The sequence below is a fragment of the Bufo bufo genome, chromosome 6 (genome assembly GCF_905171765.1).
Source record: "Bufo bufo chromosome 6, aBufBuf1.1, whole genome shotgun sequence".
In the NCBI taxonomy this organism is placed as follows: domain Eukaryota; kingdom Metazoa; phylum Chordata; class Amphibia; order Anura; family Bufonidae; genus Bufo; species Bufo bufo.
The window spans coordinates 402,543,681-402,562,783 of NC_053394.1; the positions used below are offsets into that span (position 1 = coordinate 402,543,681).

Consider the following 19,103-nt stretch of genomic DNA (forward strand, 5'->3'; position numbering starts at 1 on the left):
AAAAATCACTCAGGTGTAATGTCCTCCCTGAATCGCTCAAGTGTAAATGTCTTCCCGGAATCGCTAGTGTAATGTCTTCCCTGAATCGCTCTAGTGTAATGTCTTCCCTGAATCGCTCTAGTGTAATGTCTTCCCTAAATCGCTCTAGTGTAATGTCTTCCCTGAATCGCTCATGGGTAATGTCTTCCCTAAAAATCACTCAGGTGTATGTCTCCCCTAAAAGTCACTCAGGGGTAATGTCCTCCCTGAATCGCTCGGGTGTGATGTCTTCCCTGAATCGCTCGGGGGTAATGTCGTCCCTGAATCGCTCGGGTGTAATGTCGTCCCTGAATCGCTCGGGGGTAATGTCGTCCCGGAATCGCTCGGGGGTAATGTCTTCCCTGAATCGCTCAGGTGTCATGTTTTCCTCAGAACGCAGGGGTCATGTTCCCGGAGTCGCAGGTGTCATGTCTTCCCTGAATCATTCAGGTTTTGTCTTCCCTGATTCGCTCTGGCGTCGTGTTTTTCTCCAAATTACAGGTGTCATTTACCCAAGAACCGTATGTGTCATGTCTTCCCGGAATCACTCAGGGTTATGTTTTCTCCAATTCACAGGTGTCATGTTCCCAAAAATCGCATGTGCCATTTCTTCCCTAAGTGACTCAGGGGTCAGGTCCCTGAATCGCTCTGGTGTTATGCCTCCCTTAGTCACTTAGGGGTAAGGTTCCCTGAATCGCTCAGGTCTTGCGTGTTCCCTGAATCGCTCAGGTCTTGCGTGTTCCCTGAATCGCTCAGGTGTGGTGTGTTCCCTGAATCGCTCAGGAGTGGTGTGCTCCCTGATTCGCTCAGGTGTCATGTATCCCCTGAATCGCTCAGGTGTCATGTATTTCCCTGAAATCGCTCAGGTGCCATGTTCTCCCTGATTCGGGTTTTGTTTTCCTTCCTCTTCCAGGTCGGTTGTTCCCAGGTTGCATATTTTCCTGAACAGTCTGGTTATGTATTCCCCTGATTCACGCAGGTCAGGTTGGCCTGATTCGCTCAGGCTTCTGTTTTTCCCTGGTCTCCCAGGGAGTAGGTAGTGGCCAGGTCCAACCAGATTCAAGGTACTGCCCGACCCTCCCAGGTGTCCGTCATCTTCATGAAGGTGCATGTAATTGCCTGCGTTGCTTAGGATTCCATGTCACCTGAACCGCTCAGGAGTCAGTGCATCGCCCGAATGACGCAGGTTCTATGCATCAGCCTGTAACGCTCAGGGATTTGTTCAGCAGCGTCCGGCTGGTTCCTGGTTACCAGATTCGTGTCCTGTGTGTCTGGATTTCTGTTTCCGCAGGTTTGTTGCATGCGGCGCGACTTCGGGCTCTGATTCTGGCTGTCCAGGGTCACCCAGCAGTTGGCCATGACGCCCAGGCTGCATCCCGATTCTCCATCGCCTCTTTCCAGTGCCACCAGATTGCACCTCTCTCCGGGTCTCGTACAGACGCAAGCTTATTTTTTCCTGTAAGCAGGGCCTCAGGCCACCGGAATGTCGATCCATCCTCAGTTATATCGCAGGGCTCCTCCATGCCCGGTCACTCCACGGTGCCGGGTTTCAGGTAAGTTCCAGCCGAGTGGCGGCGTGACGCTTCTCCGCAGCTCAGAGCCTTCCTTCATTTATCACAAGCCACCATTCCTAGGTCTTCAATATCGCCGGAGAGTTGGCAGCACTGTCCGTTGATTCGGTTAGGTTGCGATCCTTTCTATACCATGTTCATTTCTGTTTCCTTCTGATTCTCAGGTTTCATGTATTTCCCGGATTAGCTCAGAATTCACGTTTTTTGCCCATTCACCCAGGTCTAATTCCCGGAGTCGCGTGGGTTTTACGTGTTTCCTGGATCGCTCGGGTCCATGCATTTCCCTGGGTCGCTCGGATTCATGAATTTACCTGAGTTCCTCGGGTTTTATGTTTCCAGAATCGCCCGGGTTCATGTTTTCTGCGTCGCTCGGGTTATGTATGTGCCCAAGTCACTCAGGTTTTACGTTTCCCTGAATCTCAGGTCAGGTATTTCCTGGATCGCTCAGGTTTTGTATTTTCCTGTCTTTCAGGTTGCCGGTATCTCCAGGTGGTATGTTTTCCTGATTCACCCAGGTTACGTATTTTCCGGAATCACTCAGGTTTTGTTTCCTGTCTTCAGATTGGCGGTATTTCCAGGTTGTGTGTTTTCTTGTTTCACTCAGGTTACATATTCCCTGAATCGCTCAGGTCTTTTTCCCACAGGTGGTTCGCATTTGCCTGAATCGCTCAGGTCTTTTGTCCCACAGGTTGTACGCAGTTGCCTGAATCGCTCAGGATCCGATATATTTGCCTGGAACGCTCAGGGTTTTTTCCAGCAATATCCAGTGGCTTTCATAGCCCGTTGCCACACGCACCATCACCTGTCAATTAACACCATCAAGCTGTATTTGGCCGGCATTCAACACCATCGGATGCTCGGCGACCCCTCTGCCAAATCCATTTTTTGTATCAGGCCATCAAAGCCACCCTCAGGGTTAGCGCGGCGGTCCAGGTGCGCAGACAACCAGTGTCAGGCGAGCTTTCCGCAGATTGTCCGTAGCCCTAGACGGTCTCCCTTTTGGGCACTCAGCAAGCATCATCACCAAAGCAGCCATGTACCTAGGGTTCTATGGGTTCTTAGACCCGGGGAGTTCACCTGCGGCACGGTCAACCGAGCGACCCTGCCCGGTCCACTTCATACGGTCCATCCCAGCCACCAAGTCCAATCAGGCTGGTCCTCCCACCGAGGTAGAGTTCTTCCCTACGGCCAACTGTCGGTGTCCCGTCAAGGCGCTCCAAGAGCTTCTGGCCTCACTCCAGTTTCCCGCGTTAGACGACCCGTTTCTCCCAATCAACGGTAGGCCCCCTTCTTCGGCCCAGTTTGTCTTCAATGTCCGCACCCTGACGGCAGGGTTGGGGTTCAACCCTAGCACGGTATCCGGGCACTCCTCTCGCGTAGGGGCCGCTTCCGCAGCATTTAGTCATCAAGTACCGACACACGTCACCCGCAAGGGGGGTCGTTAGCAGTCGTCCTGCTACGCAAGGTACATTCACAATCCGCGAGTTGAGATTGTCAGAGCCTTTCGTTCTTTGGGCTTTATGGGTTCCATGATGCTCCAATAAATACATTGCACCCTACTCCGAGCCGGTTCTTTGCCCACTTATCTAGGCCTTACCTCGTCACTGGCACCGGGCACACTCCAGCCAGTTGGTTCAGGGCAGTACATAGGCATGCCTACTCTGTTCCTCGATTAGCTCCTACCACAATACATAAAAACATAATAATATTATGTCAAAAAAGTTTTAAAAGATTGATGTCCTCATGTAGATATATGTCATATATAATGATACGGAGAGATCTATATTCTCAAAAGATTCTTTTAAAAAATTTTCCAAAATCTTAATTACAAAATTGTATTAAAATCAACATTAAAAATATATGTCATATGATGGCTTTCTGCGACTAGAATTCAAAGTTGATTGTTGTATATAAGAGGTGAGTGTCAACGGCAGAGAGGGACCGGCCACCTTAAATATGGCATGATCAAGTCTACAGGAAGCCAAATAATTCAAATTCAGAGTTCAACCCCTTTGGAACGAGTGTATCGAGTTCAAAAATCTTTTGTGTCTCTGCTCTTGACATCCTACCTATGTGGTCCCCTCCCCTCCAATCTCTATGTACTTTTTCCAGAGCTGCAAACTTGAGACCGTGCCATATTTAAGGTGGCCGGTCCCTCTCTGCCGTTGACACTCACCTCTTATATACAACAATCAACTTTGAATTCTAGTCGCAGAAAGCCATCATATGACATATATTATATATTTTTAATGTTGATTTTAATACAATTTTGTAATTAAGATTTTGGAAAATTTTTAAAAGAATCTTTTGAGAATATAGATCTCTCCGTATCATTATATATGACATATATCTACATGAGGACATCAATCTTTTAAAACTTTTTTAACATAATATTATTATGTTTTTATGTATTGTGTATATATTATTATGGGGTATTCATGCACCATATAACTTAAACAATGGTTTTCTAATAAAAAAAACGCATCAATACCGCATATGCGATTTTTTTGATATTGTGCGTTTTTGGGGCAAAAACATCTATAGATTATAATTAGTTCACATTGTGAAGATGAATATGAAGACAACATTTATTTGATTTTTACACCTTCATTTGGGCTGTATATGAGATATCAATACACCAATATAACTCAAATCATGAATTTTAATGAAAACGCAACAGAAACGCATCAATACCGCACATGCGTTTTTTGATTTTGGTGCGTTTTTTGTTGCAACATCATTTAGAGTATGTAAGAAGCTTGCAGGGTGAAGACCACTGCGTAATATATTGTCTTTATTGGAGAAAATGATACTGTCCATTTAAAGTGATTCTACAAGTAAAATCCAGCACTGAGTTTGAGGAAAACCTGATCCATTTCCTATTTTGCAAATTTCTGGAATCCTCTATAAAAGGAGAGGCATTATGAAGGGGAGGTCAACCACTGAGGAAGGGGCCACTAAGAGCCCCGAAACGCGTCTGGTACTGGACCCCCGATTCAACATAAGGACCATCAACCTTTGCAGCTTTGGACCTGTTTGGAGGAAATCCATCGAGAGTACATCGTATGCATCTGCAGAGCTGTGGACTATAAAGTAACTACTGGCACCAGTAAGTGAAAATTCATATTGTTTAACTAAAGGACAATCTGTCGAAAATTCCCTTGAAATCCTTGGATATATCGCATACTGTTGTTCCACGTTAAAGTTGATACTCACATTTGCAAGCAATAACGGAAGATTATATTCTGATTACCACGCGGGACGCCACGGACTGTTGATCGGAGCCGCCTACGCACACTTGTTACGTGAGTAGACAAAACAATCATAGATGGAACAAGCACTTGCGATGTAAAATATATTCGACATTTAGTCTTATGTTAAGATATACATTGATTTTGCATCGTGCTGACTAAAGAGACTAATCAGACTTATAGCGAAAATTGGATAAGTTACGAATATATGCAAAAAGTGTTGGATATTGGATCGAATATTTGGAATTTATTAGTACTTTTTTCCTTGCGAAAATTATTATTTGAAAATTGAATAGTGGCCCATAAGTTAACCATTGTATTTTATCTATTTTGTGGTTTTATAATTGTTTGTAGGTACTATTTTAGTCTGGCCAGACCTGTGCATTTAATTAACTTTTACATTGTTATTTTATATTGTATAATATTTTATTTATTGAATAAAGTACCATTGACTCCAGATATAGAGAGTGCCCAGCCCTTTCTTTGAAATCTTACTGACAACATGTTGGTATACTTAGCTTATCCGGGGTAGTCACTAGAGGCACTTCTGGAGATTGCTGAGAAATATGGCAGGTATTCTGGTTTGCAAATTAACTGGACTATCCTGTGATAGTATAGGTCAGGAACTTAATCTGCTGCAATCTAGTTAATATATTTTTAGTTGTGACATACTTGTTGGACTTAGTTTAGTATTGGAACTGTAAGCCCAAAATGCGGGCCAGTGGAGTCCAGCAAGTGTTAATCTTATAAAGTTGGTCTCCTCTTTTTACAATGCAATTTTGATTGTGCAGGAATCCTAATTCTAGTTACGCCAGTGCATGGAGGTCTACTGTAATTAGTGGAAGTGATCAGCTTATACAGACGTAGCGGCTTCACAGAGTCTATTTAACATCGGTCGTAATATTCCAGATGTGCAGTCTCCCAGATACCACTTGCACAAGGTACAATGCACCGAGAGGTGTACAACAATATTAGTAAGCTATTTATAATTTTCTGAACTTAACACTGAGGCTCTGTGGAGTATGCTATCCCACAATTAGCTTGTTGAGTTTGGTCTCGGATTAAATCCCTACTAAATATTAACGTTAACTTCATTGTCTCAATGTTCTATTCTAGAAAATATATTCTCCTGGAAACCCCCTTAGATCCCATCTGTCTCTCAGTGGGTGCAATTGATCAATTCAAATCTTCCATTATGGAAACTGACTATAGAATGCTGCTACAGAGGCCCCGTATTAACTGGGCTGCTAGCTGCTCCTGTACATTACAAAATGAGTACTGTATCTTTAAATACTGACCCAATCCTATGCTTACTGCTAAAACCTATCAATTAGTTCAATTTACCTAAATATAATATACAAACAAACCCAATCGTTGACACTGTCCCTTTAAGACCCTAAACTGTCTGACTTGTGTGTCTAATTTGCAGATTAATTTGTCACATCAGTATACAATCTAAGAATGAAGTCTCTGCTGGGGACCTTACATAGTGCCTAATATACATATTTATAACGTCCCTCCTGATTGGCTGTGATGCTGTTTGATTCATCCAAATCGAATCCTCAAAACTGAGTCTTCATTTAGAAGGAGACATTTTTGGGAAATTCCAAACTAATTTGATTAATTTAGAATTGATTTCCTTATCTGCAGTCAGCATGTGTTATCAGCTACTGTATATATCACATTTTCATCAATTTAGTTAGTTAAATTCTGGCTGAAGGGGGGGGGGGGATATAAAGCTAAAAAAACTCACAGAAAACAGTGCTAAAAAATTCAACTTGAGGATATTGTCTCATATGAATGAGTAGATTTTGTGAGTCTTCTCTGCTTTATTTACTGGTTACTACTCACCTGGACGGTTATCTGTAGTAATGTCCTTTATACTTTGCTCATCACCCCTCACATCTGTCTCTGTAACATATATAATGCTCAGATCCTCTCCCAGATTCAGAACCTGTGAAAGAAATATTGTAAAAGTCATCAGACGGTTGGAGAAGCCGCGTGGAATGTTTTATATGACCAGAAAAGATCATTAATTAGAATGATGACCAAAAATGACCGGACAGCAGGAGTTATCTGACCCAAATTTCTCCAGGTCTCCTGTATAAATCCAACCTGTTGGTTCCTTATTCTGACTAGCAGTCTCCATAACCAGATAATAGTGAGAAGCTCCAGAGAACATGTAATGTCTATGGTCAGCTGTAATCCTGCCATCTCCACCTTTCTCATTATACAAGGATAAAAGATATAATACTGGTGGATAAAACAGGACTGAACACAAGATCTTCACAGCCTTCTACAGATCATAGGAAACATTTCATGAGAACTTATCTCCATCTACCTGATCCTCCTGTGGAACATTGTGATGTTCTTCTGAACCATCCTGTAGAAGAAGAGGACTGGGACATCTCTCCGGTGTTCTTATCTCTTCCTTAACTGTAGGAAACACATCCAGTGACTGAGTTCATTCCTTACATACAGATAATGAGAGGACGTGTGGATTTAGTCATGTCTATTACCTGGTGATGTGAGGGGCCAGTGATCCTCCATCATGATGTCCTTGTACAGATCTCTGTGCCCTTCTAAATACTCCCACTCCTCCATGGAGAAATAGACGGTGACATCCTGACACCTTATGGGAACCTGACAACACAATGATACAGTCATCACCCAGATCCCTTCATAGCGTTCCTGTATAATGTCCCAGCATTCCCAGCAGTGTCACCTGTCCAGTCAGCAGCTCAATCATCTTGTTGGTGAGTTCTAGGATCTTCTCTCTATTGATTTCCTCATGTATCTGGGGGTGAGGTGGAGGCCCTGTGATTGGGCTCAGGGTTCTTCCCCATCCTTCAGACACAGGGGCCTGACAGCGCTCACTAGAGGTCTTCTTCACTACTGTGTAGTCCTAGTTATGGAAAGACACAGTAATAAATATCACTCTATACATTTCCAGAGTCCCTCACCTCTCCAGTCATGTCCATCTGTTAGTAACATAGATAAGATGATGTAATGTGACATCATCAGAATCTCTCACCTCTCCAGTAAGCCGGAAGAGGATCTCTAGGGTGAGATTTATTATACTCTCCACCATCTTGTCCCTGTCCCTATACATCGTTGACGGGTCAATCAGGAGAAGGATCTTATATAGAAGATCTCCACTGAGCGGATCCTATATTGTAGGAACCTACAATGGAAAGAAGATGAGACGATGTAAAATCCTACAAAATCCCATGTAAAATACAATAACTGGAGATAATAAGAGGACACATCAGCAGTGAATAGACCCTGATAGTGGTCAATGTGTCTACATCTCAGGACTCCACAATAACGAGCAGTCGGTCCTGTCTTTGACGTTTTCAGACATACTGACATCATCACTAGGGATGAGCAAATCGACTTTAGATGAAACATCCGAAGTCCATTCGCAGAAAACTTTGTTCCAATACTGTACGGACAGAGCGCTCCGTACAGTATTAGAATCTATTGGCTGTGGGGATTTGCTCTGGTAGACAGGCTTGCGGACGCAGTATAGAGGAAACGACAACGTCTTTAACTTAAACAGTTGTGTTTTATTCACACATAAGGAAAGTGACAACAAAAAATCAGTTTCAAGGAAAAAACAAACAGTCACCTTGAGTCTGGTGTTTGTTCACACCAGGAAGCAACACATAAGTCCTTGGGTGAAACAGAAGTCCATGTGCTTTCCTCAATACAAGATAGCAGACCTTAAAGGGAACCTGTCACCGGGATTTTGTGCATAGAGCTGAGGACATGGGTTGCTAAATGGCAGCTAGCACATCCACAATACCCAGACCCCATAGCTCTGTGTGCTTTTATTGTGTAAAAAACCCGATTTGCTACATATGCAAATTAACCTGAGATGAGTCCTGTCCCTGAGATGAGTCAGTTCCCTTTAATCCCGGCCCAAACTCTCATGCCCCAACACCGAGATCGGAAAAGCTCCACTGTCAGATGGACGATAATCCACACCCAGCTGAGACTGCTGGCTGGGTATTATATCCCTAACCAAAACCCGGCCTGGAGCGTGGGGAACAGCCACCCATCCTGCACTTTGGCTGCTCCCAGTAACAATCGGCCTGGATCAGCTTTACAGCCACACTAAATAACCAATAGTGTCAGTCAGCACTAGCTGCCACTGACACTTAATATAACCGGTTCTTACCTCACCGAGGCCAGGAACCTCGGTGACACATATCTTCCGTCAATGACGGCCCCTTGCGCTTTCCTACATGGCTCAGATAAGCCATATCGTTGTTTCCTAATACCATGGTATACCGCCAAGATCGGTATATTGCCCAACCCTACCTGGGTGTGGGACCACCGCCGATCATCTGTCTAAGAAGGCGGCAGCACTCCAGAAGCACCACAGCCTTCACTCTGTTCCCCCGAGGCCCAGTGACATCAGGACTATCACTGGCTTGGGCGGGGCTAAACCCCATTCAAGTGAACGGAGCTTAGCCCCGCCCAGGCCACTGATACTAGTCGTGATGTCATTGGGCCTGAGGGAAACAGACAGAAGGCCGCGGCGCTCCTGGAGTGCCCCTGCCTTCTCAAACAGATGATCTTTAGGGACCCCCACTGACCAGATACTGATGATCTATCCATTATTTGACTGCTGGGCAATCTAATCAAATAAACATCGGCCCAGTATAATTCAGTAGATACAGGTCAGGCAGAGACACACAGCATTATAAATCAGTATAATTCCGTAGATACAGGTCGGGCAGAGACACAGCATTATAAATCAGTATAATTCAGTAGATACAGGTGAGGCAGAGACACACTGCATTATAAATCAGTATAATTCAGTAGAAACTGGTCAGGCAGAGACACACAGCATTATAAATCAGTATAATTCAGTAGAAACTGGTCAGGTAGAGACACACAGCATTATAAATCAGTATAATTCAGTAGATACAGGTCAGGCAGAGACACACTGCATTATAAATCAGTATAATTCAGTAGAAACTGGTCAGGCAGAGACACACAGCATTATAAATCAGTATAATTCAGTAGAAACTGGTCAGGTAGAGACACACAGCATTATAAATCAGTATAATTCAGTAGATACAGGTCAGGCAGAGACACACAGCATTATAAATCAGTATAATTCAGTAGATACAGGTCAGGTAGAGACACACAGCATTATAAATCAGTATAATTCAGTAGATACAGGTCAGGCAGAGACACACAGCATTATAAATCAGTATAATGACATGCACTTCTGGGAAACGAAGTGTCCAGAACAGGGACGCACGCTCACACACGGAGCCTGATTTCCTCACAGGACACGCTCGTTTAGATCACTGGTTCTCAGCCCGATACACACTGAACTCTGTCGGAAGAATTTAACTCTAATGTGAAACTAACGGAAGAGAAGTCACCGACCAAACACTGACTGTGTGAACGAGGCCTAATCCTGACAGACAGGAGGAAAGTGCACATACCTCCACTGGAGACCAGAGACTGGTGGGCTAAAGGACCTTTCATGATGTCATGACCATGTGATCATGTGTGGGAGGAGTCAGGCTCCAGTGTGTGCTGCTGGAGGAGGTAAAGGACCTGCGATGATGTCATGTGGGCGGAGTCAGGAGATCACATGACCAGGTGTTGCTCAGTGTATGCAGGACTTTGCTGTCCTGGTTGTTCTGTATGAGGAGAGGTTTATGTGTCGCATCAGGATGGAATTACAGTTTGTATGTAGCAGAGCTGTCTCTGTATGATGTGTATGTAGCAGAGCTGTCTCTGTGTGATGTGTATGTAGCAGAGCTGTCTCTGTGTGACGTGTATGTAGCGGAGCTGTCTCTGTGTGATGTGTATGTAGCAGAGCTGTCTCTGTGATGTGTATGTAGCAGAGCTGTCTCTGTGTGATGTGTATGTAGCAGAGCTGTCTCTGTGTGATGTGTATGTAGCAGAGCTGTCTCTGTGTGATGCGTATGTAGGGGAGCTGTCTCTGTGTGATGTGTATGTAGCAGAGCTGTCTCTGTGTGATGTGTATGTATCGGAGCTGTCTCTGTGTGATGTGTATGTAGCAGAGCTGTCTCTGTGTGATGCGTATGTAGCGGAGCTGTCTCTGTGTGATGTGAATGTAGCAGAGCTGTCTCTGTGTGATGCGTATGTAGCGGAGCTGTCTGTGTGATGTGTATGTAGCCGAGCTGTCTCTGTGTGATGTGTATGTAGCGGAGCTGTCTCTGTGTGATGTGTATGTAGCAGAGCTGTCTCTGTGTGATGTGTATGTAGCAGAGCTGTCTCTGTGTGATGTGTATGTAGCGGAGCTGTCTCTGTGTGATGTGTATGTAGTAGAGCTGTCTCTGTGTGATGCGTATGTAGCGGAGCTGTCTCTGTGTGATGTGTATGTAGTAGAGCTGTCTCTGTGTGATGCGTATATAGCGGAGCTGTCTCTGTGTGATGTGTGCAGCGTGCCAGTCTGCAGGGGTAGAACACGCGAGGTTCACGGTGGGCCGGAATGTACATACAGTTCATCGGTTACTCACGGTTTAGCAGATGCCTCCCTGGGCCAGCAGTGCAGTGAAGGGGAGAACAGCACTGGATTCTCCGAGGCACACTCTATTACAGGGGACACCGGCCAGGTGGTGATTGAGTCGCCCTTGATGGTGATTGGGTTGCTGAGTGCTTGTGCGGCTGGGCTCCTGATTTATGTATTGTCATGACGCCAGCACCTTGATGGTGCAAGATGTCGAGAGTGGTAGTGGTGTAGAGTTTAGAAGAATGAGGCAGGTTTAAATCCAACAGTAAACTTTACTATAACCAGGTTCTTGATCACAGCTTACATCCAATAATAAAACAGTCTCTGGTATACATGCAAGTTGGATGTGATGAATCCCATTAACAGGCTGTACTGGTAGCAATGTGTCAGGCTAGAGTAGTCAGTTAGGTACTCACTGATAGTCAGCTCCTTGCCTTGCTTCATTCTCAGTTGAGGTAGTTCCAGTCTTGATCTTCTACACAAGTGATACAACAGCATCCTTATCTGTCCTAAGAATAACGGTGAGGCTGCCAGTAGCTAAGTCCTTCACCTGATTACAAAGGTGCCTAGAGCCTATAATAATGGCTTTGTCCTTCCTTTGTCTTTATCCAATAATAAACTTGACTAGAAATTCACTTGTTACCCCTGAAGAGTAAATAGTAGAATGTAGACTTTCCTCTGTGTGTCTTCCTGGCTTTGATACTGAGGTGTACGCTGGCTCCTCTGGGCCGTGGAGCTCCAGAGAGAGCTGAGAAGAGAGGGGACCTCTCCTTCCCCCTTAGCTACTCACCCCATCTCCTTTTCCTTCAACTACCAACTCTAAAAAGACCCCCTAACTAGACCTGAACTGCCTTATATACAGTGGGGGAAATAATTATTTGACCCCTCACTGATTTTGTAAGTTTGTCCAATGACAAAGAAATGAAAAGTCTCAGAACAGTATCACTTCAATGGTAGGTTTATTGTAACAGTGGCAGATAGCACATCAAAAGGAAAATCGAAAAAATAACTTTAAATAAAAGATAGCAACTGATTTGCATTTCATTGAGTGAAATAAGTATTTGAACCCTCTAACAAAAAAAGACTTAATACTTGGTGGAAAAACCCTTGTTTGCAAGCACAGAGGTCAAACGTTTCTTGTAATTGATGACCAAGTTTGCGCACATTTTAGGAGGAATGTTGGTCCACTCCTCTTTGCAGATCATCTCTAAATCCCTAAGGTTTCGAGGCTGTCTCTGTGCAACTCTGAGCTTGAGCTCCCTCCATAGGTTTTCGATTGAATTAAGGTCCGGAGACTGACTAGGCCACTCCATGACCTTAATGTGCTTCTTCTTGAGCCACTCCTTTGTTGCCTTTGCTGTATGTTTTGGGTCATTGTCGTGCTGGAACACCCATCCACGACCCATTTTCAGTTTCCTGGCAGAGGGAAGGAGGTTGTCGCTCAGGATTTCACGATACATGGCTCCGTCCATTTTCCCGTTTATGCGAATAAGTTGTCCTGTGCCCTTAGCAGAAAAACACCCCCAAAGCAAAATGTTTCCACCCCCATGCTTGACGGTGGGGACGGTGTTTTGGGGGTCATAGGCAGCATTTTTCTTCCTCCAAACACAGCGAGTTGAGTTAATGCCAAAGAGCTCTATTTTGGTCTCATCAGACCACAGCACCTTCTCCCAGTCACTCTCTGAATCATTCAGGTGTTCATTGGCAAACTTCAGACGGGCCTGCACATGTGCCTTCCTGAGCAGGGGGACCTTGCGAGCCCTGCAGGATTTTAATCCATTGCGGTGTAATGTGTTTCCAATGGTTTTCTTGGTGACTGTGGTCCCTGCTAATTTGAGGTCATTAACTAACTCCTCCCGTGTAGTTCTAGGATGCTTTTTCACCTTTCTCAGAACCATTGACACCCCACGAGGTGAGATCTTGCGTGGAGCCCCAGAGCGAGGTCGATTGATGGTCATTTTGTGCTCCTTCCATTTTCGAACAATCGCACCAACAGTTGTCACCTTCTCTCCCAGCTTCTTGCTAATGGTTTTGTAGCCCATTCCAGCCTTGTGCAGGTCTACAATTTTGTCTCTGACATCCTTGGACAGCTCTTTGGTCTTTCCCATGTTGGAGAGTTTGGAGTCTGCTTGATTGATTGATTCTGTGGACAGGTGTCTTTTATACAGGTGACTAGTTAAGACAGGTGTCCTTAATGAGGGTGACTAATTGAGTAGAAGTGTCTAACCACTCTGTGGGAGCCAGAACTCTTAATGGTTGGTAGGGGTTCAAATACTTATTTCACTCAATGAAATGCAAATCAGTTGCTATCTTTTATTTAAAGTTTTTTTTTCGATTTTCCTTTTGATGTGCTATCTGCCACTGTTACAATAAACCTACCATTGAAATGATACTGTTCTGAGACTTTTCATTTCTTTGTCATTGGACAAACTTACAAAATCAGTGAGGGGTCAAATAATTATTTCCCCCACTGTATAATGTGGTGCTACCCCCATTTAGTGGTGCGATGTATGTGGTGTACCTGACAGCCTGGTAAAAAGGAATGTCACATGATAACCAGTGTTCCCTCTAAGCTGCGCGGGTGGGCGGCCGCGCAGCAATTATTGTGGCCCCGCTCACAATTTTATAATGCCCGCTCACTCAGCCTACAGCGTGCCGCTAAGTTCGCTAACGCTGCTGGCAAAATGCCAGCACTTGTCGTCAGACTCATCTGCGTGACGGCGCCGACGTCCTCCTCGTAGTCTTGTGCGGCTCAGCACAGCGGGGCGCCGCCTACCAGCTACCACGTGCTACTTCTGCCTCCTCCTTCTTTTTGCAGGAAGAGGAGGACTGAGCAGCAGCAGCAGGCAGTAAGGTGCGATAGTGGCGGCGGCGCCGCCATCTTAGAGCCAGGCCAGAGGCACACGCTAGAGTGAGAGTGAGTTTCTCTTATGGGCTACCTACAATAAGTAAAATCCTAGAAACCGTCATTGATTGCTGAACTGGTCTCTCCTGGTATTTCTAGAGTGTGAACTCGTGACAAGAAGTGGAGAACAGCGGGGGACAATAGTGCCACTAGTAGACTACTAGTTCCACTATTGTCCCCCGCTGTTCTCCACTTCTTGTTACGAGTTAACACTCTAGAAATACCAGGAGAGACCAGTTCAGCAATCAATGACGGTAGAATGTCAGTAGTAGGGGAGAACACTAAACAATCTTAGTTATTTTTAATCCCATAGGCTAGAGTGAGTGAAGTGAATGCGTCTCTGGCCGAGCCTGATAGTGATAAGTCCTTCATGTGGGCAGCAGGAGCTGTGTCTGTGAAAGCAATGAAAACAGCATGTTCTGTATGGGAGGTTTTATCACAGCAGACTCGCCAATGCAAAACAAGGGGATGCTGGTTGGCGCCGCCATCTTAGAGAGGCTAAAGTGAGTCTCTCTGGAACAGCATTGCATTCCCTTCAGGTTTTGCATTGGCAATGTTGCTTGTCTCAGCCAAGGAAAATAGGGGGGAAAAGTAACATATATAACTATATACAACAGGAAGTAAAAGGTCCCCCCTGCGCTCCTATTGTTTGGATGTGTAAATCTACCTTAATAGGAAGATCCCGCTGCTTGCTGTCTATCAAGGAGCTATTGTTCTCCTTAGGTAAGTACATATAAAATGGTATATCACCCATGGGTAATGCGAGACAAAAAGCGCTTTTTGTCTCACATCACCCACGGGTGATATACCATTTTTTATATACAACAGGAGATGCCTGGGTTATACCAGCATGCTCCATATCACTGTATACAAGAAGATGTATAACTTATACCAGCTGTACATATATAATTATATACAGAAGATACCCAGGTTATACCAGCATGCTCCATATCACTATATACAAGAAGATGTATAACTTATACCAGCTATACATATATAACTATATACAGGAGATGCCCAGGTTATACCAGCTGTACATATATAATTATATACAGAAGATACCCAGGTTATACCAGCATGCTCCATATCACTATATACAAGAAGATGTATAAGTTAGATGTCCTAGCCAGTGTCAGGTTAGCACTTAGCAAGGTCTTTCTTCACTCCGCAGGAGACATTTTGTGTGCGGTTCTGTTCTGACCCTTATGTTAAAACATAACTTTCATTTGATTGCTTTAATACCTAAAGGAAAAAAAAATTTTTGAAAACCTGCTGTTTCTCTAGATGACCTTATGTTTATGGTAGTGGTAATAGAGTCTCAAGGGTCTATAAAAGCAGCTACACTATTTTTACAGACCTTTGAGACTCTATTAACACTACTATTAACATAAGGTCATCTAGAGAAAAAGCAGGTTTTTAAAATTCTTTTTTTCCCTGTTTAGGTGTTAGAGCAATCTAATTAAAGTTATGTTTTAACACCTAAAGAGAAAGAAAAAAAAGAAAAACCTACTGTTTCTTTAGATGACCTTATGTTGATAGTAGTGTTAATAGAGTCTCAATGGCTTGTAAAAAATAGTGTTGCTGCCTTTATAAGACCCTTGAGACACTATTACCACTACTATCAACATAAGGTCATCTAGAGAAACAGCAGCTTTTTAAAAAAAATAAAAAATTATTTAGGTGTTTAGGTATTAAAGCAATCAAATGAAAGTTATGTTTTAACATAAGGGTCAGAAACTGGGTTTTGTTTTAGGCTCTTGGTTATTAGTTTTTCTATGTAAGTTCTCTGGATCAAAGATTTTTTTTCCCTGTATGGTTTTATATGGAGAGCAATGTCCAGTGATCACAGAGAGGACTATACTGTATATTGTACGGGATGGTGCAGGGGTTATACTCTATTGTATGGGATGGTGCAGAGGTTTGTATGCTCTTTGAAGTGACAATTATCTTAGGTTTTCCTATCGCCCACCTTTGATGGCGCTGTGCACAGCTCTGAGCCGACCCCGCTCAGCAGCTGCCAAGGCTTAGAGGGAACACTGATGATAACACAATACAGCATGAAATTACAGAAGACAACAAAAAGCTTTTGCAGTTCCCACATAAGCTAGTGGGACACTGCATACCCCCTTTGTTTAATATGTGTCGCCCTCGACACATTCTGGACAAAGTCTCCTGAAAGATACGAGGCAAGCATGCAAAACAAGCATGAAAATGCACATTATGAAAATACACTTTATAGAAAGACATAATAACTTAGGTGGTTCACAACGCAACAGTGGGACAGCGACATCCCGTGGGACGCAGTGGGACAGCGACATCCCGTGGTACAGCGTTTTCTTCTGATCTTGCCGGTGACACAAATGGGCGTTGATCTCACAAACATAATATAAAGTCCATGGCAATGTCCAAGTATTTAGTATATAAAACTTTTAAGTGCAGCAGAATAAGAAAAGTGCAAAAAGTCTGTTGAATTGAAAACATAAGAATTGCACATAAACAAGTCACAGAAGAATGTCTTTCTGGGTAAAATGACTTTGAACAACATGATATTCCTGTTGCATAACCCTCATCAACCTGAAGAGGGAATAGGAAAGGAAAAACTTTGAGCAAACCAGGCGCAACTTGGGCGTAAAACAGAGGTTATAAGGGAGGGAGTCCTGAATGTTAAAAGGGCCAGTAGGCTGTGCAGTGGCCTAGTAAACTGCCACTTGCCGTGTTGAACTGGCATCAGTTCATACTGGGACAAAAGAAACACTGGCTCCATTTGACAGTTATTGTAGAATGGCCTACATGCCTACTTTCAAATAGGTATCTTCCTCCTCTGGTTCTTCCACCGGTACGGGCCATAGTACTCTACCATCAGGAGACAAGATCTGTATCCGGATCTCCCTAGGTTCCACGGCATCCTCCAATATTTCTTCCTGAGTATGAATTCTGGACCGGGCATAGCACAATTTTTCAGTAGCATGTACAAGTTTTGGTGTGGCCACCAGTTTCTCAGACTCCGATCTGGGAGGATCATTGATTTTTTGGAGTGCAGTCATCTTGTGGTGTTTCTCCAGGTAGGCTTGAAGCTTCTCTTGTACCTCCATCTCGGCCAAGACTTGAGCTTGATGACTACAGTCAAACGCTGGGTAAGGATTGGTATTCCTCTCCAGCACAGTTGGCTGCCAGAAGATGTTGGGACCTATGAAAGAGGATTTCTGCTGGTACGTAGACCGTACAGGCCCTGGCGGGAATTCGGACATGCCCTCCGATTCCGCGGCATCATGTGTGCAGTCCCAATCTTCCGGTTCGGCACGCCTTTTGGATACGGCTGTCGCGTATGGAACTCACAGGCCCTCAGCAGGGGTGTACTCTACTTTTTCTCCTGGCATCAGGTTATGTAGGTGACCCGGCAGGTAATTTAGCTTCACGGACCGGCGATTCACATAAAAATCCCTACCGGTATCATGATCCTGTATGAAGCCATAGCCTTTCCCTTTATCAAAGGCCATTACAGTCCCAGTTCTCCGTTCCAATCTGGGCTGATTATCTTCTGGATGCTCAATCAGTCGCTTAGTGAGCTCCTCGAAATAAATCTTAGTACGATTCGTTTTCCCTGTCGCGGTCTCATTTCAGCCATCAGAGCAGGTCGCAATGGAATAGGTGAGGAAAATCCTCCTCGCGGTTGTGAGCAAGGGTAAGGCGGCAGTCTTTTATCTTGGCTGGATGCTGGCCTGACTCAGGCTGTGACATAACAGTAAGTTCACCGCTTCTCTGTGTGTCTGCTGGCAAGAACACCTCCAGCAGAGTCGTCCACTGATCGCATAGACTCCACCTTTCTTTCGGCACGCCCCCTAGGTTCTGCAGCATAGGGGAGGCGGTGCTCATTTTGTAATCCATGTTAATGAAGCAGTAGTGGCACAGTAGAAATTGTTTTCCCGCACTTTTTAAAGGGCGGCACTCTATTTTCCTGCCGTACAGGGTGTTTTTGTAGAGTGATGGTGCCAAAAATCAGACAAGAAGGCCTACAGCGGCCATTTTAGGTTCAAGGTCAAAGTCAATTCAATTGCATCAAGCAGTTCTAGTGACATAAAAATCTACGATTTTCTCAGTTTTAACTGTGCGATTTCAAAGTAGTCAATTTGCACAGTATATCCTTGCAGTTTTTAAGCAGTTTAAACAGTTCTTTAGCCCAATAAAACAGTCAAACAAATGGGGCTCATTCACATAAGGCACAGAGGATATTGATCCTGTTCGTGACGCCAATTTCTAGTTGCAGCGTGCCAGTCCACAGAATGTACATACAGTTCATCGGTTACTCACGGTTTAGCTGATGCCTCCCTGGGCCAGCAGTGCCGTGAAGGAGAGAACAGCACTGGATTCTCCAGGGCACACTCGGTTACAGGGGACACCGGCCAGGTGGTGATTGAGTCGCCCTTGATGGTGATTGGGTTACTGAGTGCTTGTGCGGCTGGGCCCCTGATTTATGTATTGTCATGACGCCAGCACCTTGATGGTGCAAGATGTTGAGAGTGGTAGTGGCGTAGAGTTTAGAAGAATGAGGCAGGTTTAAATCCAACAGTAAACTTTACTATAACCAGGTTCTTGATCACAGCTTACATCCAATAATAAAACAGTCTCTGGTATACATGCAAGTTGGATGTGATGAATCCCATTATCAGGCTGTACTGGTAGCAATGTGTCAGGCTAGGGTAGTCAGGTACTCACTGATATTCAGCTCCTTGCCTTGCTTCATTCTCAGTTGAGGTAGTTCCAGTCTTGATCTTCTACACACATCTTAAAAAGATTAAAATAGACAAAACGCCAGGACTGGATGGCATACACCCCCGCATCCTAAGAGAATT

General features: G+C 44.4%; 1 protein-coding gene across 1 annotated transcript in view; it reads right to left on the reverse strand.

The window, feature by feature from the left end:
- LOC121005776 (oocyte zinc finger protein XlCOF22-like) overlaps window positions 1–17,501 on the reverse strand; it is a 29,309-nt gene extending 11,808 nt beyond the window's left edge. Inside the window, exons 1-3 of the mRNA XM_040438542.1 lie at window positions 17,111–17,501; window positions 7,182–7,195; window positions 6,692–6,794 (exon numbers count right to left, since the gene is read on the reverse strand). Coding sequence (XP_040294476.1) covers window positions 6,692–6,794; window positions 7,182–7,195; window positions 17,111–17,501 — 508 coding nt within the window. The remainder of the gene's footprint in view (window positions 1–6,691; window positions 6,795–7,181; window positions 7,196–17,110) is intronic.
- Between the last annotated feature and the right edge of the window lie 1,602 nt (window positions 17,502–19,103).